Source organism: Cannabis sativa, chromosome X (assembly GCF_029168945.1).
Source record: "Cannabis sativa cultivar Pink pepper isolate KNU-18-1 chromosome X, ASM2916894v1, whole genome shotgun sequence".
Classification (NCBI taxonomy): Eukaryota; Viridiplantae; Streptophyta; class Magnoliopsida; order Rosales; family Cannabaceae; genus Cannabis; species Cannabis sativa.
This window is the reverse complement of record NC_083610.1, coordinates 83,949,629-83,975,360: the sequence shown is the minus strand read 5'-3', so window position 1 is coordinate 83,975,360 and position 25,732 is coordinate 83,949,629. Positions and strand designations below refer to the sequence as shown.

The window sequence follows — 25,732 nt, the reverse complement described above, 5'->3', positions numbered from 1 at the left end:
AATAAAATTCACTAAAAATATAATTAATATATATTTTTATTATATGTAAATAAATATAAATAAATTTTTTAATATATATAAATGTAATTGAATTTGATCAGTTTTTAATTGAATTTTAAGAATGACGTCTAATAACCGATTCAATGAAATTGGATATCTAACTTTTTATAATTTGATTGAATTTGATTGATTCGATTCAATTGGATTAGATTGGATATGATGATATTGGTATGGGCATGGGTATGGGTATACCTCTAATGATTATTCTGGAGACAATAACAGGTTATACTTATATCTCCTATCCAAAAAGAAAACAAAACGAAAAAAACAGTTTATGTTCTGTGAAGGGAATTAGTGAATATATGTATGATATGAATCTCCTTACTCACTGTACACCATTATTTTATTGTTTCTTTTTTATTATTATTATTGAGAAGAAAAAGGCAAGGGGCATTATTGAAAAGCTGCATAAAAAGGCATTATTGAAGAGCTGCATAAGGCATTAATTAAAAAAAATAAAAAAACTATGTAGGGTGCAGTGCTCAAAATGTGTGGATTTAATATTAGAATGTACTAATAATATCACTTTTTTTGTGGTGCTTAAAAATTGCTAGTTAGCATTTTCTAAAAAAAAATTATATCTTTTGCTATTAGAGTATAGGAAAGAAACTTTAACCTTCTGAAAATGAAAATTATTTAGTACAAGAAGTTATCATTTTAATTAGGGGTGTTTATTGGATCACATCCAATGGATTTGGACCCATCCAATTCAATCTAATTATTTATTGGATATTGGATTTTTCCATCCGATCCAATCCGATTGAATTGAGTCATCCGATCTGATCCGATCCAATGGATGTATTGGATTGGATCGGTTCCATCCATTGGATGCTTTAACTGGTTTTTTATTAGATTGGATTGGATCCATCCAATGGATCCCATGGATGAATCCAATCCATTTTAACCACTATTTAGGCTAATTTCATTAAAAAAAAATATATATGAAAAAACATAATTTAAAACCTAATAATCTAGCCTAGATAATAAAATAATATATAAAATATTAAATAAAATAATTAAATATATAAAATTATAAATATTAAATATGATTGGATGGACATTGGATGATATTGGATTGGATTGGATCGGTTATCCATTGGATCGGATGTCTCATCCAACATCCGATCCGATCAAATTGGATTTTTAAAATTTGCATCCGATCCGATCCAATTTTTATTGGATATCCGATTCTATTGGATCGGTTGGGATTGGATCGGTCAGTTGGAATTGGATTGGATGACTTTCTGCACACCCCTAATTCTAATTTTCCATACGGTAATGTGTATTATAGTGCTAACATACGTTTTTTCAGTTTAATAAAAAATTCTGATTTATTTATTTTATGAAACAACTTTTTGTACATGTATTTATCTTTATGTTTACATATGTGTATGAAATAAATACTTTAACCTCTGCTTTTAGCATAATAAATTATTTAGAATCTTTTTAAAAATTTAATATATACAGTCATTTAAAACAAATTGTTATAAATTCTCCAAGTGTCAAAGGAAACCACCATAGAACTGAAAAGCTTTAGAACTACTTTAGACTATACAAGGGAAAAGAAAAGTAGTGGACAAAAATCTCTCATTAATTACCTAAATGGAGTTTTTATTTTTTTGGGATTAAATATGATGATGTATATATATGTCATAATAAGTCACTGAGATGCCTTATTTGCACGCTATTTTTCTTTAATCAAAAAGTAAAATATGGAACAAGTGGCAATAAGTTAGTGAGCTCATGCTAGATTTTACAACAGATACTATTGTACATCTGTCCAAGACAATTTAAAACAAAATATTATAAAATATAAAAATCCACTCTCCCAAACCCAATAATGAGCATATCTCTTACTATATATTTGTAAGCATATTTTAAAAGAGTTTCATTTTTGGATTGAATCAAATATAATATTATTCACATGGTGTTCCAAACTTAGTACAGTAGAACCTCTATTTAAGAATACTCTATTCAAGAATAACCTCTAATTTATTATAAAAAAAATGAAGTCCCAATTTGAGCCAGTTATAAATAAGAATAACCTCTATATTGTAATTAGTTATACATTTTTTAAGTCCCGTATTAATAAAATATACCTCTATATAAGAATAATTACATCTTAAAAAAATATATACATATATTTTATAAATTTATTTATGTAGAATTAATAATTTTATTTCAAATTATATTACATGTATAAATATTATATGTACTCGAAAATAATTTTAATATAATATAGTATTAAGAATTGTTTATTGGTATTTTTGTTACATTAATATTTTTTGATATTTTGATTTTTTTTTTTAAGTGTAACTCTATTTAGTTATAACCTCTCAATTAGAATATTATTTTCTTGGTCCCAAGTATATTCTTGGATAGAGGTTCTACTGTATAAAAAGTATCAATTAACTTGGATTGATATATTATAATAACTCCCAAAAAATGAAAAACTAGTTTAAAGCATAATTAAAGCAGGAGAATTATATATATATATATAAAAAAAAAAAAGATGAAATAGAACATTAATTTAATTAAAAGAAGGAAGATTATGAGACCTTAATTATGAGGATAAAAGGTGAAGTGTTGAAAACCCTCTAGTTCTTTGTCCGAGTTACCGAAACTACACGCTTTAATCAATAATGACTACAATACAATGGCAATTAGAAGAAAAGACGTTTACTTTAATACGCATTTCTACTTTTGTTTATTGTTTTTTTGTATTTGCAATGAAGTCAAATAGTGTCCAACAAACCATTATGGTCATTGGCTGCTTTCAGCTTTCTGAGATGATAAGAGATTATTAATTTTTTTAAAATAAAGATATTATTCTCCATTATTTGATCAAAAAATGTACACTGAGAAAGAGAAGTCATTTGAGTGTATAAAAAGGGACACTTTCTCTGTATTGTTTGGTAAAGGTGATCAATAGATAGATCGATAAGGTATAATCTTATGTTAAGAATGGAAGTGAGGTGGGGATGTGATAGTGTTTTGATTATTATTATTATTATTAATCTTTTTTTCTGGGGATTAATGTTATGTGATGGTGGAATAACAAGTAGTTATGTTAGGAGTATTGATTTCTCGAGAGATATGCCAATTGAGAGTGATGTTTTCAGAGTACCCTCCGGTTATAATGCCCCTCAACAGGTGAGTTTTCATTCTCATTCTCGAGTCTCAACTCAATCAATCGGTCCCTATCTGCTTGGTTGCTCGTACTAATTATATTAATTTCTTTGACTTCTAAGGTTTGAATAATATTTATGTGATATAAGGTTCATATTACACAAGGAGATCATGTGGGCAAGGGTGTGATTGTCTCTTGGGTTACTCCAGATGAACCTGGCTCAAGTACACTACTTTACTGGTCAGAAAAGAGCCACCTGAAGTACAGTGCCCAGGGTTTTTTTATTACTTACAGCTACTTCAACTACACTTCTGGTTACCTCCATCACTGCACCATTGACAATTTGGAGGTAAGTAGTAGTATTATTTATCAATTAATTAACCCCCAATTCATTATTTTGAGATCCATATGATATGATTGTTTTGTGCTTGTAATTGCAGTTTGACACCAAATATTTCTATCAAGTTGGAATTGGTAATGCCACAAGGAAATTTTGGTTTATTACTCCTCCAAGTCTTGGTCCGGATGTTCCCTACACTTTTGGCATTATTGGTAACCATACTGAAATCATATATTTGATTTAAATTTGTAATAATATTTCATTTAATGTTTGATCTTCAATATAAAATGACCTTACTTGTTTTTTTTGGGGGGGAGGGCAGGGGATATGGGCCAATCTCATGATTCAAACAGAACACTTACACATTATGAGTTAAACCCTGCAAAAGGGCAAACCGTATTGTTTGTTGGGGACCTTTCTTATGCAAACGACTACCCTTTTCATGATGGTACTAGATGGGACACTTGGGGAAGGTTTGTAGAAAGAAATGCTGCTTATCAACCTTGGATTTGGACTGTAGGGAATCATGAAGTTGAATTTGCTCCACAACTTGTATGGATCATAATTTTGACTTTTGACTTGTGCTAAATAAATGTAAAACTTATGAGGTTTGCTTTAACTACGTGTATGTGGAGCAATGATTTGATCAAATGAGTTTCCTTGCAGGGTGAGAGTGAACCTTTCAAACCTTATACGAGCCGTTTTCATGTACCGTACAGAGCTTCACAAAGTACATCTCCTCTTTGGTATTCTATCAAACGAGCTTCAGCACACATCATAGTGTTGTCTTCTTATTCAGCATTTGGTAACGTCACTCTTCTTCCACCTCCTGTTTTTGTGTGTGTGTGTGAGAGTGTGTTTCTTGCTATATAGGATCACTACAATTTTAGCTGTCTATGATGTTTGAAGTGACAAATAGCTCTGAAAACGAGGAAGATATTGGAGGAGTGATGACTTCATTAGTCAGAAGAAACCACTCACAGAACACAGAAAGATTCCTTGTATTTATTTATAGTTTCAAGAAAAACGGGACTTGTTATGTTTGTTTTGACCCTTTTTCTCTATATTTGCGTGTATGTGTGTGTGTAGTTAAATCAACTCCTCAGTATAAATGGCTAATGAAAGAGCTACCAAAAGTGGACCGAACAGAGACACCGTGGCTTATTGTTCTGGTTCATTGCCCAATATACAATAGTTATGTGGATCATTTCATGGAGGGTGAACCCATGAGAGTGGTTTTCGAACCATGGTTCGTCAAGTACAAAGTTGATGTAGTTTTCTCAGGCCATGTTCATGCCTATGAAAGATCTGTACGGCCCCTTTTTACTTTCTACACAATTAAATTCTTTAAATATAGTGTTAATTAATTAAACCAAACCCATATTAAATGTGTTTTGACATCTTTAAATCCCAGGAACGCATATCAAATGTGGCATATAGAATTGTGAATGGGATTTGCACACCCAAAAGTGACCAATCAGCACCAGTTTACATAACAATTGGAGATGGAGGAAATCTTAAAGGATTGGTGACAGAGTATGTCTACTATTATTACTTTATTATCTCTCAATTGCCATATCTTTTCAGTATTTATTACTAGCCAGTTACACACACCGAATAAAGTTTCTGATCTATCATTTTCAGAGTTTTATTTTATTTTTTATTATTAATTTCATTTGGGGGTGGGGGTGTGGTGTGTGTGGACTGCAGGATGACAGAGCCACAGCCAAGCTACTCTGCTTATCGGGAAGCTAGCTTTGGTCATGGGATATTTGAGATAAAGAACAGAAGTCATGCCTTTTATAGTTGGCATCGAAATCAAGATGGCTATGCGGTTGAAGCTGATTCCACATGGCTCCACAACAGATACTGGAACCCTTCACCTGAACAATCATCCATAGCCATTTTATAATACTCAAAAACTCCAGAAACAACTTCTTCTCACTCTACCATCAACCATGTCCACGGACACTAATTATTTAATTAGCAAATCTTACAAAGTTTGCTATTGGGACGAATTATCTTATTTGTAATAGTTAGTAACAAACCTTGGATCAATATAGTTTGTGCCAGTTAACTACATAGTGGAATAATAACATCATAATTATGTCTTATTTTTTACCATGAACTTGGACCAAATATGGTAAATGTACAGAAGCAGTGGTGGAAATATAGAACGCATAACGACAAATGAATTGAGGCTATAACTCAACTCAAAATAAGATATTTTTTAACAGTGTTGAAGAAGAGGAAAAGGAGAATAAGATCAGATAGAGGCGGCCTGCTGAAAACCTGTACAAGAATCCAAAACAGCACTCCTAGCTACTACGCCAGACCACCCAGACTGTCAATTATATCTACTCTCTACTGATAATTCAGAAGAGAAGAATCCATCAGTCATGACGCATTGTGTTGAAAACCAACTGAATACATATATATAATGAGAAAATAGAGAGAGCTATTCTACATAGAGGGGCAGCAAATATAAACAATAATAATAAAATGAGCACATACCATTTACCAACTAACAAACAAACCTATAAGTTTCATAAAATGAGCACGCTTGCCAGCTAGATTTTTATACATAACAACAGTACTCCCAAACCCCAACAACACAACAAAAAATTAAAAACAGAAACAGAAATTAAAAATTAATAACTGCATACAAATAAGCGCATGTAATGAATATCCCAGAAACCCATATTATTACTACTACTACTACTACTACTACCTACATATCTAGTTTACTTTATACCTATATTTATAATCGATTTAAGTATATATATATATATATATCTTATTAATTTACACATAATTGATTGTATAAATATCTAATAATTTAAGCCTATAGCATCCTTTCTTTTCATCTTCTTATAATTTACATGCACCAAGGAGAGCGTAGAGTTTCCCAGCCAGTTCCATCAACAATGTTGGCACTGAAAATGCTCGGATTTTCCATGATTGGAAAGTCGAGAGACATCTCAGCCTCAGCCCATATCTCATTATCATCGAACTCAGGCAACGTAGTGTCCACACTCCCCCACAGCCCTGCTGCTTTTACTCTCTCCACTACTTGATCATCATGCTCCACCTTCGAATTGTGATGCTCATCATCACACGGTGGGGGAGGGATAACGCCGTCCACAGCCACAGGAGCAATATTTACAGAAGTATTTGATTTGTTATGATCAATTTTCATTTTCTCATTCACAACAACAGCCTGGGGTGGTTGTTGGTCCAGGTTGGCTGTTAACTCCTTCTGATTATCAGATATCGGAGAACGAATATGATCAATTTTGTTGTGAGATGAGGATGATGATGATGAGGAGGAGGAGGAGGAGGTGGAGGAGGTTGAGGATGAGGAGGGTGGTGGTGGAGGAGGAGGAGAAGTGCAGGGTAGTAGTAGTTTGGGGAGATTGAGTTTAGCTTCGGAGCCGTAGAGTTTACGGGCAGCGGCGTCGTAAGCCATGGCGGCTTCATTGGACGTGTCGAAAGTCCCTAACCAGAGACGGGCACCGCGGTTTGGCTCTCGGATCTCGGCAACCCATTTCCCCCAAGTCCTCTGTCGAACGCCCTTGAAAGTACAAGTGGCGTTCTCGGGTCCACCCTTGCCTCGCATGCACCCTTTTCTTGAACTTGCCTGAGCTGGCCTCTTCACCTGTCTTCTCTCCACAAATCCAATGCTTGACTTCAACATTGTTGAGTTGAAAAATAGATATAAATAGAGAGAGAGAGAGAGAGAGAGAGAGAGAGAGAGAGAGAGAGAGAGAGAGAGAGAGAGATATTTGAATTCAAATGAGTGTATAGTAGCAAGTTATATAGATATATATATAATGAAGATGATGATGATGATGATGTATATATTAAGTGAAGAGAAGAGAAAAGAAGTAGATAATATTTGATTTAAGAATACAAGTCATAGGAGAGTTGGGTTAAAGGGAGGCGTAGTATATATAAATGACAAATAAGCAAGGAAGGAAGGGATAGGAAAGAGAGTAATGAGAGATGCGAAGCTGACCTGAAACGTGGCTGCTGGTGGGGTTGAGCTGATACTTGGCATGATGAACCGTACAAATCGTGTCCATGGGCAACCTTACTGTTCAATTCTCTTACACACACTTGGCGAACCCCCTTGTTTGCATCAGTAGGCTCAGGTGGCAAACTCAGGAAGAGCAAACCCAAACCCTGGTCTTTATATATATGAATATAATAATATATATATATATGTTTGGTAAAATAATGATAATAGTGTAAAAAGATAAAAGATAATATTGTACTGGATTTGAGGGAAGTAATTGTAGTAGGAGAGAAGTTGGGGCATTTTAGTCTTGGAAGCGGTGACGATTAATGAAACGGTTAGAGATAAGCCCATGCGGTAATTCCAAAACAAGCACATGACAAATAGCAACGTAAAATTAATACGTGGGGCTTCTAACGTCCCATGAAGTGGTGAGGGCTTTGGAGACAGTGACAGACCACTCCATTCACTACTTCACTCTCTAAACTTGGTATTCCCAAAAAGATTGGCTCTAGATGGATGCACTATTCTCAATCTTACCTTTTCTTTCTAGACTAGTGGCGCATCATTACTAAATATTTTTCAATTTTATTTTTCTCTACATTCTTTACACTATGTTTCGTGCTATATATAGTAATAAAGATTATAAAAGTTAAAAGAGAGAGAGAGAGAGAGAGATGTATATTACAGAAAAAAAGTATTAGAAGAGTTCATATCCATCCATCCATCCATCTTACTTTTTCTTTTGTTGTTAAAATTATTATTGTATTATTTCTATATTTTACTAATGAAAAATTAAAGAAGTTAATGTAAGTGAAAATTAGTTAATTAAGATTGGCTTTATGTTATGTGTTTTCCAAATTCCAATTGCCTTCCTTTGCTGTAAACAATTTATAGTAATACAGATGATCTTCAGAGTTTGGTACTATTATATATTAGGCCTTTTCTTTCACAAATATTTCTCTTATTGTAATCCGACTCCAAATGTTATTGCTGACTTTTTAGCCCGTTAAATAAGTGAAATTTAAAAAATAAAAAAAAAAAAAAAAAAAAGTAACTAAAAAATTATATATTTTAATTTTTTTAAAAATAAAAAATTAATTTTGAAAACTAAAATGAGGGATTTGGTTAACAACAGTTTTTTAAATACTAAGTTTAAAAAAAAACATCAAAATATTATTTTTTATTTTAAAGACAGCTTTATATTTTATTTAACATTTTTTTTGCGGGTTGAGGTCTGCAACTGGATATGGGATCCTAAATAAGGTTTGGAATCCGAACAGGACCGATCCAAGCATATGGCAGCTTGAGCCATTGCATAATTAAGGTTCTATATATTATTAGAAAATTGTCCAAAATAATTTATTTTACCTTTATTTATACATTTCTTTCTTTCTCTCTTTCCTCCTCCCCCCTCTTTATATCATGCTTCTTTCTCTCTTTTTTATTTCTTACTTTTTATCATGCTTCTTTCTCTTTTTTTTTATTTTTTTATCTTCTCTCAAACTTTAAAAATAATTTTTGATTATATCGTTACTCGGATGAGCTTAAAAAAACTATCATTGTGATTAACTATTCAATGTGAACATTTCAAAATGTGAGAAGCATATGGTTCTTCGCTATTTTCAAAAAAATTGGTTACTAATATAGTGATATGTTACTATTTTATAAATTCTTTAAAATCTTAGTTAATATTCATTTTAGATTTAAATTAATTAAATTATATTATATTATAAAATAACTAATTATCTTTTAAAATAATAAAAAAATATATAAAATAATCAGTATATAAAAATGGTAACTTATTATATTACATGACAACTCATTAGTTTCGAATTTTTTTTAAGGTTACTTAAATATAATTTAATTTATAATCTACCATAATATAACTTAAAAATAACTAATTAGTTACTAAAATGTATACAAATCAGTTTTTAGAGAGTAACCAAAATGTATCTCAAATTATATGATATAAAAATAAAGTTTTTTTTTTATATATAAAGGTAACTAATTGGTTTTTTATCAACAATATTAGTAACCAAAAAGTTACTTTTAAAATACAGTGAAAAATCAAGTTTTTGCAAATGTCAATAATATATACAAAAATATAAAATTGTATACGTCTACAGAAGCAGAATGTAATTCTGTTACTGCAGAACCCAGTTTTGCAGCGACAAAACAGATTAGACAGAATATAAAAATAATTACAGAAAATTAAATCACTTGACACAAGAGATTTGTACGTGCTATCAGTGTTCTTTTGAACACTCCTAGTCTACGGGGTCACGCCCAAAAAATAAAATCAATTAATAAAGTATTAACAATTACAAAGACAATTGACTTAAACAAGTTTAGACTCCCTCTGAATTATTTCCGCAATCCTTTGTAATGCACTTTATGAATCTGACTTCTGAACACCTTCAAACAGCGAACTCCCTTTGTCTTTGAAGTGTGCGTGCTTACTTCCTCCCGAAGTAAGGCTTGAACAAGTCTTCTCCCGAAGACCACTCTGTTGTTCAATCAAGTCGTTCTAACAAACTCTAAGACAAAGTAAGAACAAATATGAAAAATATTAGAACCTACATGAACAACTAGGTTCTCACAAAAAAAAAAAAAACTCTTCTCACAAATAAAAAAAATGCAAAAAATAAAAACTAGAAGAGCTGATTCGAATGGCTTCTCTCTAGGTTCTATTTATAGAACATAGAAACCCTAGAGACAGCCACAAGGTCGAATCTACAGCTGTACAAAACTTTCCTAAGATAAACTTGATTTGCAGCTTTAGAAACAAATTCTGACGCAACAAATCAGATCAGAAAAGGAAACTTGCCATAAACGAGTCTGATTTGTATAGGGTCTTGATACCTGCCATAAAAACTAACTTTCCATATGAGAATTTCTTCTCTTACAAGAAGTTTCCATACAAGAGAAGTCCAGCTGAAAAATTAATCTTTCCTAACATAGAAAAGAGCAATAAAACCAAATAATAAAGGTGGGAAAATCGGTTATGAATGCAAACAAATCTCACCATAAAATAAAAGCTATTTTGGCATCTAAATTACCAAAAAAAAGGACTTTACATACAGAAAAATAAAAAAAAAACAAAAAAATGTCAAAACACGTCAAAAAATATCAAAAACATCAAATTTAGTTGATGTGGCATGTCAATAATAGTAGTAACATTATTATTGTAAATTAGATGCAAAAGATGTACATTACTGTAAGGGTAAATACCATTTTAGACCATGTGTTTTGTAAAAAATACTAATTAGTCCTTTTATTTTGTTAAATTACAAAATGGATCCTGTATTTTCAAAAATAGTACAAATAGGACCCTGAGCTCAATTTTCGACAATTTTTTTTAATATAATCAACTTGAAGATAATTCCTAACATGAACAGATGTAGAAAATTTAATCATTGTTTTGTCATAATACCTCTAAGTCCAATTATTATTATGTTTTAATTTGACAAAAAATCAATTCAGAATCTTATTTGTACTATTTTGAAAATACAGGATCCATTTTGTCATTTAACAAAATAGATGGTCCAATCTGTAACTTTTACAAAATACAGAGTCTAAAATAGTATTACTTTTATTATAAACTTCCCTATTTAAAAGGCCCTCCTTTTTCATCATCCTTTTATATATAACAATATAATAAATTTTTTTATAATGTATAGTATACATAATAAATGTTCAAAAAAGTAAATACACACTAAAAAAAATTGATAAAATCTTGTAGTTCCAATACACACGATTCTAAAATTCTTCTCTATTTTAGAATTTATGATGTTTTTTTTGTTTTGTTTTTTTTTTAACTGAAAAGTGAATTTATAAAGTATTGATTAATTTTTAACGGTAATAATACCTAAATTATAATTTTAGAACTTCTGTAAGTAGTAGTTACTGGCAGTTAAGTGTTAAGTAAATTGCTACGTGGTAATTCTTGATTGGTCCAAGTCATTAAATTTTTATATCTTTTAAAAAAAATAGCTTAGATGTACTAATAAGAAAATAACACGTGAATAATGACTTGACACTTAACGGTCAGGTACTTAAGGAGTTCCAGAAATATAACTTAATTATTTTTACCGTCAAAAATTAAATTTAGGTATTTATTTGCAACCCAAAATTAAACTTAGATATTTTTATCGTAAATTACTCTACAAATAAAAAGGTATGTATTATTTTTAATTTGATAACGTATATCAATATAAAAATATTTAAAATAATACAAAACTAAATAAACAAAACATCATCATTTAAAAACTTATATAGTTTGAGAATTAATTTACCAAAAAAATAAAATATGGGAACCAACTTGCTAAAACCTATAAAATTTAGAGTATGGGTGTTCATAAAATACTCGATTCCATCCATTCCGTACGATCCAATCCAATCAAATCTGTAAAATGCGGATATCTGCACATGTGCATATTAGATTGGATTAAAAAATTTAATATCCGCACTTGTACGGATAGAATGTTGATTGATATATAAAAATAATCGATCCAATTCAATCCACTAAATATAATTTTGGACCTTGTGTTTTGCAAAAGTTATCGATTGGACCATGTGTTTTGTTAAATGACAAAATGGACCCTGTATTTTCTAAAATGGTAAAAATAGAACCCTGAGCTTAATTTTTGACAACTTTTTTTAATATAATTAACTTGAAGGCAATTCCTAATACGAACAGATATAGAAATGTAAACAGTTTTGTCATAACACTTTTAGATCGGATTATAATTAAATTTTATTTTGACAAAAAAAATTGATTTAAGATCATATTTGTACCATAATACAGGGTCTATTTTGTCATTTAACAAAACAGATGATCCAATAAGTAACTTTTGCAAAACACAGAGTCCAAACTGGTATTTACCCTAAAAATTATATATACAATTAATATTTTAATGCAATAAAATAATAATTTAAGAATCTAATACATATAATATCAATATATTTCAAAAGATTAAATTTATTTTCTATTATTATATATGGAAAAAATATAATTTAAAACAAAATTAATAAATTTTTTCTACATATAATTTTTTGGGACTTTTTCATTTTCACACTTTAAAATAATTTTTTTTGCATTTTTACGAAATTCTACATAGAAACCTCTATTGCAACTAGTACTGCAACCTAAATTCCAACAAAAAATCGTATAGAAATCCCTATTACAACTAGCGCTGCAACCACTTTAAAAACTCAAACTGTAAATTTGAAAAGAAAAAAAAAAGTTAAAAAAATAGTATATAAGGTAATTCCCCTAAAAAATTTTCTTTTTGAATTTGTTATTAAAGACATAAAAGAACAATAATTTATTTTGTTTTGTTATTAGTTATGTAAAAAAATATATTTTAAATAAATATTAAATAATTTAGTATTAAAAAGTAACTAATTCAAAGTAACCAATCCAATCTGCACTTTTATGGATTGAATTGAATTAGATTTGAACTATTGTGCAGATCATATTAGATCTAAAATATAAAATCCACACTTAATACAAATCAAATACACCATGAGTAGAATAGTACAGTTTGAAATGAATAAACACCCCTAATTTAACCTACCATACAAATAAGCCATAAAAATATACACTAACACCAAGTATTATTATCTAATTAACCTCCATATATAACAATTCAACCTTTCTTCTTTCCTTGTTCAAAAAAAAAAAAACTTTTCTTCTTTCCTTGAAATAAGAATCCAGTGTTTCTAATTTTTGCCATACCAGCATATAAATGTAAAACACCACGAGTGAAAACTTGAATGATATAACACAGAAAAAAATAATGTATTTTGACTATCTAACAAATATTTATCAACAGAATATATATATATAAATATTCGAAAATATTATCCATTTGAAGATAATCATAAAGCTCAAACCTGACAAGTTCAAAATTCAACTCGTCCCCATATGCAGAAGCGTGTGCACGTACTGGGCTGCCACCAGTAACTAGGCAGCTCTAAGCTAGGACAGATTAAAAAGCACAATACACCCCCATTTATAAACGCCTAAAGCAATTATACATATGATACAGACCTAATTATCTACCAATGTATACAAGCCAGGTAAAGAAAATGCTCTTCTAATGTCAGTCTCATTGTCTCCCACTCAACTCCAACGGTTCAATAGAATCTTTGCATTTCCTTAAAGCTTCTCTTATCTCTTTCAACATTTCTTTTACATTGATGCCTTTCCTGCCAAAAGAAGTAACAATGAAATAAAGATCAATAATTTTAAGGGAAATTCTTACTAGGAACTCTCTTATCATATGCAGTAAATATATAATAGTCAAAAAATAAACATATATAAATTAAGCACGTCTCCTGTGGAGCTAAATCTACCTAGGAAAATTTGAGCAAGAAAATTGAATTTCTTAGACAGAACGAATTTGTATGGTTCACATAATTTAGCTTTCCTTTGCTATGGATACACGGGCTGGTCTTATATGAATCTTAAAATTGTTCATCAAACTGTTTATACCGCACAAACTATCCACACCGTATAAAAAATACATTTTTTGTAATGCAGTTGTAGTTTGTATTTTTGTCAAACCACAGTGTGCAATACAATTTGCAATTTTAGATACAATAATTGCTCTTTAAATCGCACAGCACCGCCCTAATTTTACTATTTTATATATTGTTTTGAGTTAAATTTCAAAATATATTGATCTAAGTTTTGTCTCAAAAAAATGTATATATAAAAGATTATGTATGTATAAAATGTCTATTTCAAGTCTTTAAAGATTTATGTATAAAAAATTATTGACATACTTTGTAGGGTTTGAAACTTTAAAAATTATTTTTTATTTGTGCTAAAAGAAAAAGATTATGTATGTATATATATTAGTTTGAACTTTGCTGTATTTTTATTACGTGTTGTTGAAACTTTAATAAAATGATGTATTTTTATTGTGATACTAAAATTATATCAATAGTGTAAACCGCTACACTGTATCGCTTTTTTTGGTGTAGTTTTTGCTGTTTTGAGGTGTTGTAGTATGTCACAGTTTGAAAAATTGTAAAAATCATGGTTTAGTTTGAAAAATTAGCTTAAATCCCATATCACTCACACCGCAAACACTCTTAGCATCTATGCCGGTGCTTGAGCATTGCAACGCTGTTCAATAAAGATGTGAATAATATGAGTCAAGGCTTAGGCACCACGACGCCAACCTAGAATGCAAGCGTATCAGGAAAGTAAGTCTGGTGGGAAAATCAGTTTGGTTAATTGAGCGGGTTCTCACTTTCATTTTTCTATTGGCTATCTTGTATAATATGATCACTTTTGTTGTGATATATAAAGCAAGGGACATAGTTCTTGGAGATGTTCGGGTTTTGAGGAAAATCTCTAAAGAAACAGCTGTTGTAGGGGTATGCCTGAAGCTTGAAGGCTTGCACGTGACAAAGCCAATGTTAAATCGGTTGTATTTGAAGCAAGCTCTTTACTCCTTCAAGATTGTAGAGAAGAAGTCAATAGAATGACAGATTTCAACAACTTCATCGTTGATCATGAGAACATTGTTGTATCAATTGAAGATGAAGATCAACCCTTACTCCTTAGAAGTTCTTTGCCAAAATAATGTACAAACTTAAATGGAATCACTCTTTAATGGTTGAGAGTCCTTGTCTAAGGATGAAGTTCAAGCAGCCTTAAACTCAAAGACATTAAATCGGAGAAGTGAAGCCAAAGCAAGTAATAATGGAGAGTCTACTTGCTAGAGCCTAGAGGTAGCTCTGACAAGAGAGAGAACAAAAATGGGAGATCTGGATTGCAATCAGCTCGAAGAAAGATAATAATAATAATATAGTGTTATCATTGTCCCAAGATAGGCATATTTGAAGGATTGTGTTTGAAATTTAAATGGATTGGAGCCAAGCGCTGCGAAGTTTAGAGAACATGGTGATGCTGTTGTAGCAAGTGATGGTTATGAGTCTTCAGATGCCTTGTTAGTCTCATCACCAGGTTCAGATGAGAAATGGCTACAGAGGATGTTCCATATGACTGCAAACAGATCATGGTTTGAAGAATTCAAGGAAGAACAATGCGTTTAGGGGTTTCTTGTAGACAAGAAATCGTGCCTGATGGTTGGAACTGGAAACACGAGACTTGGACTTCATGATAGGATGGAAGATGGGTGTTGAGGAATGTTAGATATGTGCCCAAAATAAAACAAAACTTTATCTCAGTTGCAATTTTGGATGATCAAGACTTTATTGTCAAAGTAGAGAACATCATGAAGGTAACTAAAGTCTCTTGTTGTTATGAGAGGAATTAAGAAGAACCGAATATATTCACTTGATGGCAATACCCTATTTTCGAGAAGAAAAAAAATACAACTCTTTGGCACAAGAGGCTTGGACAAGTGAGAGAGAAGTTTGACTGAATTGAGCAAACAAGTATTGCTATGTGGGGAGAAGTTGGACAGCTTAGATTTCTGTGAATACTATATGTAAGGCTTGTAGAGTCAACTTTGGTACTAGGCAACAAACCGAAGGGAACTATATATTTATATTCATTCAGACTTGTAAGGGCCTTCAAGAATTCCATCACATTCAAGTTCAAAATATTTCTTAATTTTTGTTGATAATTTTTCTCGAAAGCTACGGGTCTTCATTTTGAAACGTAATGATGAAGTGTTTCAGAAGATTAAACATTGGAGTATTGATTGAAAACCAGGCCGGTAAAAAGTTTAAAAAGTTGAGAACTGACAATGGTCTTCAATATAGTGCTAATAAACTGCAGCTGGTACACCTCAACAAACTAGACTTGAGAGATGATAACTCCATGAAAGTAAAGTTATTTGACTTTTTTGTGTATTAATGTAGGTTTGTTCTCAATAATTTATGGTTTAATTTAGATTGAATTGTTTTTATTTCATTAAGTAATTAATCTACCTTAATTATGTGTATTTTAAGAGAGCTCAATTGATTTTAAAGGCTCATTTTTGGTGCAGAATTTGGTAGCAATGCTGCAGCATTTTGAGCAAAGTTGCTATTGAGGGATCAATGTGAGAAACAAGGTCAGTAGTCATTTAATGAGCTTTTCTTAAATTTGTTTGGTGACTTTCGGAAAAATAAAGTCATATGTAATATAATTAAAGGTGGTCTAAAAAGAAGAAAGGAGCTGACATGTGATGAAAAAGATAAAAGGTTCCCTAATTGGTACCCTAGTTTTTGGAAGGAGATGATATTTAAAACAAAAGCACCAGCCGCCATTAGGGATTCTCTCACGCCATTCTTTTCAGCAGTCACTAGAGAGAATACCCAAGCGATGAAGAAAAAGAAAAGAATGAAAATAGGAGGCTTGCAAGGGAGAAGAAGAAAGTACAAGGAGGAAGAACATGTTAAGACATCATTAATGGCTTAATTTCTCTTAACCTCTCTTTATTTGGTATTTAAATCTTCATGTAATCTTTTGAGAACACGAATATGAATATTTTAGCTGTTTTACAGATTTAATCATAAGCAAATTTTTTAGTAGCTAGAATTGTTGATGAACTGTAATATGTAATTTTGGTATGTTGTTGGGAGGTAGCTTTTATTTGGCCATCAATTGAGGGTAATTCAATTATTACTAGTGCTGAAAAGATTAAGATTAATAAACTTGTCACTTGAATGGTGCAAGACTACTCACTTTAGATTGTGATTTGTAATAGTATAGATGTATATTTCACCTTGCATAACTAAATGGAAGTAGTGTTTAGAAATGTGTTGAAAGCCTGTGAATTTGTTTGGAATTCTCAGTTAGTAAAGCCCAATTTTTTATAGCATACTTTTCTTAGATTTTAGGTTTAATCAAATCATTATCAGTTGTTTTGGTCCAAGTTGGTAGGTGTTAACTTTACACAATTTGCTACTAACACAATTCATGTCAAGACAAGACTCGTACTTATTTTTGACTATGTACACTTGCACGTGTATTAAAATTCGCAACGAAATGTTTAATAGAACTATATTGGAGAGGGTAAAATGACTGTTTCTTAGTGCAAGTTTACCGAAGATTTTTTGGGTTGAAGTTGTGTCAACCGTGGCATATTTGATCAATAGATGTCCATAAGCTACAATAGGTTTGAAAACATAAGAAGAAATTTGGTCTTGCTTTAGCTATGATAGACTAAGGGTGTTTGATTGAATTTTTTATGCACAATTAAGGAAAGACAAACTTGAACCAAAAGCATTGAAGTGGGTGTAAAAGCATACAACTTGTAGTGTTTAGAAGCGAAATTTAAGAAGTGAATCAATAGTAGTGATGTCATTTTCAAGAAGTTCTTGTACGGACAAAAACAATCAAATGGAAAATTTCTGATATGATTTATTTTAATTATATGTGGATGACATGTTAATAGCAAGCAAAGACGGATGATTTGACAAGATGTAACCAGTTTGAAGGGATAGATGCATGACATAAAACATTAAATATTATATAAGAACATAGAATCCTAGTGTCTACTATCCTAAAACAACATGAATAAGGGAAGAGGAGAGTGTTTGTCAAAAAGAAGAGGGGGCAGGTTCCAAAATGAAGGCTTGAGAACTTGAAATCTGGGTTTTTTTAGTATAATAAGAAATTGAGGTAATGTCTCACACGAAGGAAGCTAACACCTCCCTGCTCATCCTCAAGGTGTAAGCCTTATGCCTTGAGAATTCTGACCGTCCCTCAAAACACCATTTCAAACAGTTATAAATTTATGCGTTGATCTTATACGTCACGATGCTGGTGCCTGTATGACGCAATGCCATTTGCTGAAGATATGAAGAATGCAAGTCAGGCCTTAGGTGTTGCAATCCCGACCCAGAATGCTGCTAGCATCACGATAGTATTTCTATGTGTTGCAACACCCATGAATCCTTTGGCCTAGTATTTAGATCTTACGCGTCACAACGTTGTCCTTGTGTCGCAACACCCAAGCATATTTTCAAGAAAGGACTTTTTTGGTGGGGAAAATCAACTTGGTTAGTTAAGGAGGGGTTCCAACTTCATTTTTATTGGTTCACTTGTATTGTAAGGTCACTTTGCTATGATATATAAAGTGAGTGATTTAGTTCATTAAGGGTTCGTTTAATATACTTAATACAATACTATGTTTGTTATTGACTTGTATATTAATAGATTGTCTAAAATTATATTATCTACCATAAACTCGAGCCCAGCCGTGGACCAAGATTCCATCTCTAGCCCCGGGCCACAAATCCCGGATCGACCTATACCCGGACCCTATCCCCAAACCCGAACGCCAAATCGAGGTCCAAGTCTGGAGTCTTAAGTCCAAGGCCAAATCTAGGTCTAGGTCCAGGGCTGAATCCGGGTCCAGGGCCGAAGTCTGAGTCGGGGCCGGGTTTAGGTCTGGGGTCGGGGTCCGGGTCTAGGGTCGGGTTTAGGTCCAGTGTCCGTGTTCGGGGTTCGGGGCCGAGTCCAAAGTTCGGAGCCGGGGTCCAAGATCCAAGTCTAAGTCCGAGGCCAGAGTCTAAGGTCTAGGTCCCCAAACCTGGATTCTTTCTAAATATTATAATATAAGATAATACGGATTATTCGTTATGTATTAAACAATACGATTCGAATTGCGTTAAAATTTATGGTCGTAATAATTAATACTATACAAAGTTTTATTCAAACATAGAGTTCATTGTTATTTAATACAATATGACCGTTATACGGCCTACCAAATGAGCCCTAAGAGAATAACGTGATTACAATTTGTGAGTATGCAACACTTAGAGAAAACAATAGAGTTTGTGATAGGTATTTTTCTTGAGAAGGGTTGCGGAAGAGAGAATCTCAATTGGTGTAACCATTATTGAATGAATAGTAAGATTGGCTGCTATTCCAAGGACATAGATGATCTTGGTCAAACCTCGTAAATCCTATGATCTTTTCTTTCTTGCATTGCTATTGGTGTGGTATGAAGGTTTTCAGTGTGAATTTTCTAGTTTGAGTTTGATAGGGCTATGAAGGGGATTCAAGGTGCTTGATTGATTGTTGTATTTCCATGGGTTTTCCAAATCAATTTTTTTCATTTATGAAAGAATGACAACAAGTTAGCCAAATAGAAAATTTCAAAGAGAAATAATGAACTTACAGAACACTGACTCCCACAACAGCAAGAGGCCTTGGATAGTCCTCAAGTTGTTTCTCTTTTCTCTCTTCATTATGATCTAGAGCATCATGAACTTCAGGGGACGAAGGTTTGAGTGTTTTGTCAGAGATTAACTCTAGTTTAGATGTTATCCTCTCACATCCAATTCCAAATATTTCTTCTTTCAAAGAGGAAAGACTGTCCCTTGCCTATATATATTTATTGCCAACATAAGAATTCCAGCAACAGAAAAACAGAAGTTAAAGGCAAACCAGAACTTGTATAACCCATTCAAAAAAAAAAACTTGCATAACAAGAGAAAAGATGGGGAAACAATAGCAAAACAAACCTCAGGAAGGTCAATTTTATTCAAAACTACAATGTATGGTCGCTCAAGATAATTGGGATTGTACATTCGTAATTCCTGAAAATTATACAAACAGCATTTTAGCAAAGTTTTAGCGTCAAATAAACAAGTAGCAAAAGTTATCACATACATACTTCTTTAACAGTTCTGTAGTCTTGTATAGGATCTGCAGCTGCTGCATCAACAACATGCACTAATACTCGAGTTCTCCTCAAGTGCCTTAAAAAATTGCGACCAAGACCCTAAAGGTAACACAATTATAAAACAACTTGTGGAATTTTAATTAGCAGGCAAGCAAGATAATAAGAAGAATTTACCTTTCCAAGATGAGCCCCTTCTATAAGACCAGGTAAATCTGCAAGCGTTGCTTCAGAAGAATACATCTCTGCCCCTAAACTTGGGTCACCATCAAGGCGTCCAAGGTTTGGCATTAAGGTTGTGAAGGGATAATCAGCAATATCTGGCTTTGCAAGTGTTATGGCTGCCAAAAGAGTTGATTTCCCAGCATTTGGAAGACCCTAAAGTAATAAAAAGTAGAAAACTTCAGCATCTAAAATCTCAATCTTACCTTATTCAGCATCAAGATCTATGAACAAAGTTTGAATATTAAACTCAGTTAAAGACAGAATTAATAAACAAAATCCACAAGATTGCGTTATAAACAAATAATCGGTTGAAACTGAATCAACAGTGTTTATAAATATAATTGTCTCAATTATCTTTTTAACAGGTTCAAACCTTCTACTTTCATGGAACACAAATTGTAAACGGCAAGACTTCCAGAAAAAGTATCAGATTAGATCATATTGCCTGTTCCTTGGAGGGAAAAAAGAAAAGCACCTAGTTTTTTTTTTTTTTTTGGAAGGAAGGAACCAAATATTTCATATTGCCTGCAGATTAACATGAAGATTATTTAAAAATAATAATAATAATACTAACAATAATATTATGAGTATAGAACAGAGTCTAGAATTTGGCCAAGCAGGTTTATCCACATATCTCATATTGGCTGTTCTTTAGAAAGAAGAAAAAATAAAAGCACCAAGTACTTCAGAACCTCAAATATTCTTCTTTGACATTATTAAAGTTTTCTTATTTGTAATCAGTGAAACCCAAAGATCAATTCTTTGATACCGACCAAGAAAAAAAAAATCAATTATTAAAAAATTAATAATGAAAAAGTGAAGTGATACTTACAACCAAACCAACATCAGCGACAACTCGTAGAATCAACTCCAAACTAACCTCTTCTCCAGGTTGACCAAGGACTAAAACCTATGATGAAGCATAAAGAAAAAATATTTTTAAAATAATACGTATATATATAAACTAAGAAAAGACAGTAAGCTAGTAAATGCCTGTACCATGCATTTTTAGACTGCAAAATCTGATTATGTAATTAGTAGACAGAAACCACCAATCAAATTACATTATTTGACTTCAAACACATTCAAAAATTAATGATGACAATCATATCTCAATTTATGCATCATGAAGCATGATGATTGATAGCCAAAAGAAAGAGATATAGCAAATGTTCTCATTGTGTATCAATATTACATTCGCTTTGGGAGTTAACTTTGCCTTGAATCTTAATGGACATTTTACCAGAAAATACTTGTTTATCAACTAGAAGGGAAAAAAGGGGGGACAACTTTACCTTATCACTATCGTCTCTCATCACATTTGTGGTTAAAGCCATCACCTTTTGTTTTCTGTGTTGAGGCATGTCTAACAAGCTAATCTGCCACAAACCAACAAAACTTACATCTGAATCACAAAATGATATTGACCAACAATGTAAATATTGCATATAGTACTTCCTCTCAAAAGCTTGGCCATACAAAAACATGCAAACATTACTAATCACACATTTTTCATGTTTATACATTTATTTGTTTATTAATTATATTTAAAGGCAATTGTAAATTGTATTGCTTTGAGTGTTATATCAGTTGAGTTCACTCGCTATGACCTAAAATCTGATGAAACGTGAGACTACAATAGAAGAAGAGAGACTACATAAGTAAGCCCTCACAATTACCTACATTGAGAAAATTATAGAAATAAATAAACTAAGCAAATCTTCGCTAAAATTCCACTACATTTAAAATGCAATGTTTTGTGTCTCACCCCTCCTTGACCACCCCTTGCCACAAGGATTTCATCACCCGGACGCGCTAGATCAGCTAACAACTTCCCTCGTTTATGCTTAACTACTGTGCCTGTCAAGTTTATCAACAAAAAATAATGAGGCAAAACGATAGACCAGATTTGAAATGCATAGTACTCCATAGACTCCTCAAACAATTTACATGAAACATAGACGTCCTATAAAGATAATGAAAACATAACTGACATACAAACCTACAGGCACAGGAATCCGCAAAATTGGCGCAGGAAGTCCATCCCGCAATTGCGAGTTCAGAACACCCATGGCATTAACATTTCCACCACGTTTGGCATTAGACCGGCTTTTCATATGAAGTTCCAACAATGAATCTTTACCCTCGTCTGCATAAATTACTACATCTCCTCCATGCCCACCCGCGGGAAGGATAAGAGACCCATCAAAGTCCCTTTTGTACGAACCTTTCTTTCTGGCATTTTCCTTGTCGCGTTTTCCTTGCAACTTACCACCTCCCTGTTGATTGGGCATATTGAGGACAGCACCATGGCCTCCATCACCTGAACGAACTGTAATTATGACTTGATCAAAATACTTGTGAGGTTCTCTTATCACCATGTCTTGTTTTGCAGAAGAAGGCTCTTTGGCTCGGGCAAGTCTGCACTTGATCGTGTAGTATCGAATGTTTTCAAAATTCCATGACCGTTTGTCACACCTATGGAAACATATGGAATGTTACTAAAATATGAAGTGAAGTAACAATGGCAAACGAAATGAACAATAGACTGACTAATTAGAAATCAATCCTCATGAGTATTCCTAACAATTAGACTAAGAAATCTGCATTATCGGTGTATTTATTCGCTTCTAAATTACAATTTGCAAGTTTTACCGAATTGAGAAAAATGGAAAAGCAATCAGTTTTGAGCAACGGAACTCAAAGCCATAATGGTTTGATGTTTTCTCGAGAACCAAACAGGTACCTTTTGTGGAAGAAGACGGCGGAGAAGAAGGAATGATCCCGGGAAAAAGAGGAAGTTAATGGCGGCAAAGAGAGGAGGGAGGCCATGTACGAATACCAAAGCTAGGGAGCCAACGGCAACTAGTGAGCAAGGAAAGGAGGTGGCTTTGCGTTGGGGCGGGTTTGGCTAGTCCTATCCAAAAAACCCAGCCCTATACTCAATTGGACTATTTATAGGGTCGGCCCTTTTGGGTTCCCATTAATACCCTTTCTTTCATTAGCTTAATTAAAAAATAAAGGCTAATTAGTAATTTTTCCCTCCGAACTTTGACATACTAAATCGTGCCCTCTGAAATTTTTTTGCCGTTAAAAATTCCCCCTGAACTATTGAGATTGTTAAATTTAAGGACTTTTATCTAATTTTAGTAAAAAAATTCTAACATGGATGAAAGTTCAAGGGGCATGATTTAGTACATATCAAAATTTGAGGGGCATGATTTGGTAGATATTAAAGTCTGGGGAGCATGGTTTAGTACATAAACAATCACTGAAACAGTAAAATTGAATGAAATCAAACAAAAGTCCTTAAATTTAACAATCTCAATAGTTTGGGGGAAATTTCTAACGGCCAAAAAAGTTCAGGGGGTACGATTTAGTACATGTTAAAGTTCGGGGGGAAGAATTACTAATTAGCCAAAAATAAAATTCTACTACTGCTTCTCCAGAGAACACGATCAACTTCCACGACCTCTCTACTCATGCGCGCGCTAGAAGATTTTGACCCATACTTCCGTCTGTAAAATTTGTCAAAATAGATTTTGACAAATTGAAATTAGCAAAATAGACTTTTCTTTTTTCTTTTTCTTTAATTACTTTTATTTTACACTTAATATTTAAAAAATTAATTTAATATTAAATAAAATTAATTAAAACCTCATAAAACAAAATACTAACCCTAATTTTTTTTTTTACAGCCTCTCTTTCTTTTTGTTTTTTTTCTTCTCTTCTTCTCCTCACCCTAGTCACTCCTTCTTCTTGCTAATAAGACTAAAAAGACCATGAATGCTCGCAAGTGAACCATTCTTCTTCTTCTCTTCCTCTTCTCATCCTTTTTCTTCTTCTTGCTGGTAAGACCAAAAAGACCACCCATTATTCATGAATGATGGCAAGTGGTGGCAGCCATAGACAAAAAAATTTGAAATTCATTCTAACAAAGGTAAATCCTAATAATTTCCTTGTCTCTTCTCATTTTGTTTCTTTTCTTTAATTTTTTTTTCAATTGTAGCTATTAATATTTTTCTTCTCTCAATCTCTTATTGCAATAACTAATCATTCAGAATTATAATGGAATCAACAAGTGATGCATCAACCACAATACCCACACCACCCAATGAACATGAACAGGTCACATATATATTTTATTACAGTCTTTTGGGTTATAATTTTAATTTTTGTAATTTATGGATAAAAGACCTTGAATTTGCTCTGAATAACCATAAACGACCTTAAATTTACACTATGCGACCATCATGGTCTTTTATGTTCTTTAACTAACTTTAAAGAACTTGAATTTTCTCTGAACGACCATAAACAACCTTAAATTTACATTATGCAACCATCATGGTCTTTTATGTTTTTCAACCATTTAAAGAACTTGAATTTGCATAGAACGACCATAAACGACCTTGAACTTACATTATGCGACCGTCGTGGTCTTTTATGGTCTTCAACCAATTTTAAAGAATTTAAATTTAATTTGAACGACCATAAACGACCTTGAATTTACATTAAGCGACCATCATGGTCTTTTATGGTCTTCAACCAATTTTAAAGAACTTGAATTTGATCTGAACGACCATAAACGACCTTGAATTTACACTATGCGACCATAATAGTCTTTTATGTCCTTCAACTAATTTTAAAGAACTTGAATTTGCTCTGAACGACCATAAACGACCTTAAATTTATATTATGCGACCATCATGGTCTTTTATGGTCTTTAACCAATTTTAAAGAACTTGAATTTGATCTAAACGACCACTAAGGTCGCACAAGTCGCATAGGGTCGCACATGGTCGCACTATCTATTTTCATACCACATGTGACCTTATTCATTTAGTTAAATTTGTAATTCTTTTTATACATTTCATATTTATGTTCTTATCGCTTATGTATTTTTTATTCATTTCACACATTATTATTGTAGATGCCCAAAACTATATTAACAACAGAGCTTCCATGTATACCTCGTGCCATTACTACCAATACTGCTGGAAAATCTAAAGTTACCATCAAATTCCCGCTAAGTGTAATAGGCCAAATAAAGAATTGGCTCACAAAGTCTGACCAGGATGTTTTTAAACATTACTCCCAATTGGGTCGTCTCTTGGACCTCGATACTTAAGGGCTTTTTCCTGGCACCTAGTAAACCAGATAATTTTAAGGAGGGTAGATTGCGAAAAAAGGCATGAGTTATGGTTTTTGATTAATGGAAAACTTGTGAGATTTTCTCTCCAAGAGTTTGCAATTGTATCTGGATTGTACACTGATGGTGGCCCGACACCTGAAGAAATGGAGCTTGTTTCTTCTAAGAACAAGTTAAAAGAAAAGTACTTCAAGAATATGATGTC

General features: G+C 32.4%; 3 protein-coding genes across 3 annotated transcripts; 1 reads left to right on the top strand and 2 right to left on the bottom strand.

Annotated features, from left to right (window-relative positions):
• Positions 1-2,592: 2,592 nt before the first annotated feature.
• LOC115701340 (purple acid phosphatase 2) lies at positions 2,593-5,644 on the top strand. Its single transcript, XM_030629113.2, has 8 exons — positions 2,593-3,213; positions 3,339-3,539; positions 3,631-3,742; positions 3,853-4,082; positions 4,197-4,335; positions 4,620-4,840; positions 4,945-5,066; positions 5,241-5,644. Exons 1-8 carry the CDS (start codon positions 3,016-3,018, stop codon positions 5,440-5,442), a joined length of 1,425 nt encoding a protein of 474 aa, XP_030484973.2. The 5' UTR covers positions 2,593-3,015; the 3' UTR covers positions 5,443-5,644.
• A 411-nt stretch (positions 5,645-6,055) lies between these two features.
• On the bottom strand, positions 6,056-8,382 carry LOC115701352 (dehydration-responsive element-binding protein 2D-like). Its single transcript, XM_061106932.1, has one exon. It carries the CDS (start codon positions 7,225-7,227, stop codon positions 6,409-6,411), a length of 819 nt encoding a protein of 272 aa, XP_060962915.1. The 5' UTR covers positions 7,228-8,382; the 3' UTR covers positions 6,056-6,408.
• Positions 8,383-13,335: 4,953 nt separating this feature from the next.
• LOC115701334 (probable GTP-binding protein OBGC2) lies at positions 13,336-23,327 on the bottom strand. The gene is made up of 10 exons (XM_030629103.2): positions 23,125-23,327; positions 22,381-22,856; positions 22,147-22,238; positions 21,674-21,757; positions 21,211-21,288; positions 20,331-20,531; positions 20,148-20,255; positions 19,996-20,070; positions 19,650-19,855; positions 13,336-13,764 (listed from the first exon to the last, which is right to left on the bottom strand). The coding sequence occupies exons 1-10, from the start codon at positions 23,208-23,210 to the stop codon at positions 13,665-13,667; spliced, it is 1,506 nt and encodes a 501-aa protein (XP_030484963.1). The 5' UTR covers positions 23,211-23,327; the 3' UTR covers positions 13,336-13,664.
• Between the last annotated feature and the right edge of the window lie 2,405 nt (positions 23,328-25,732).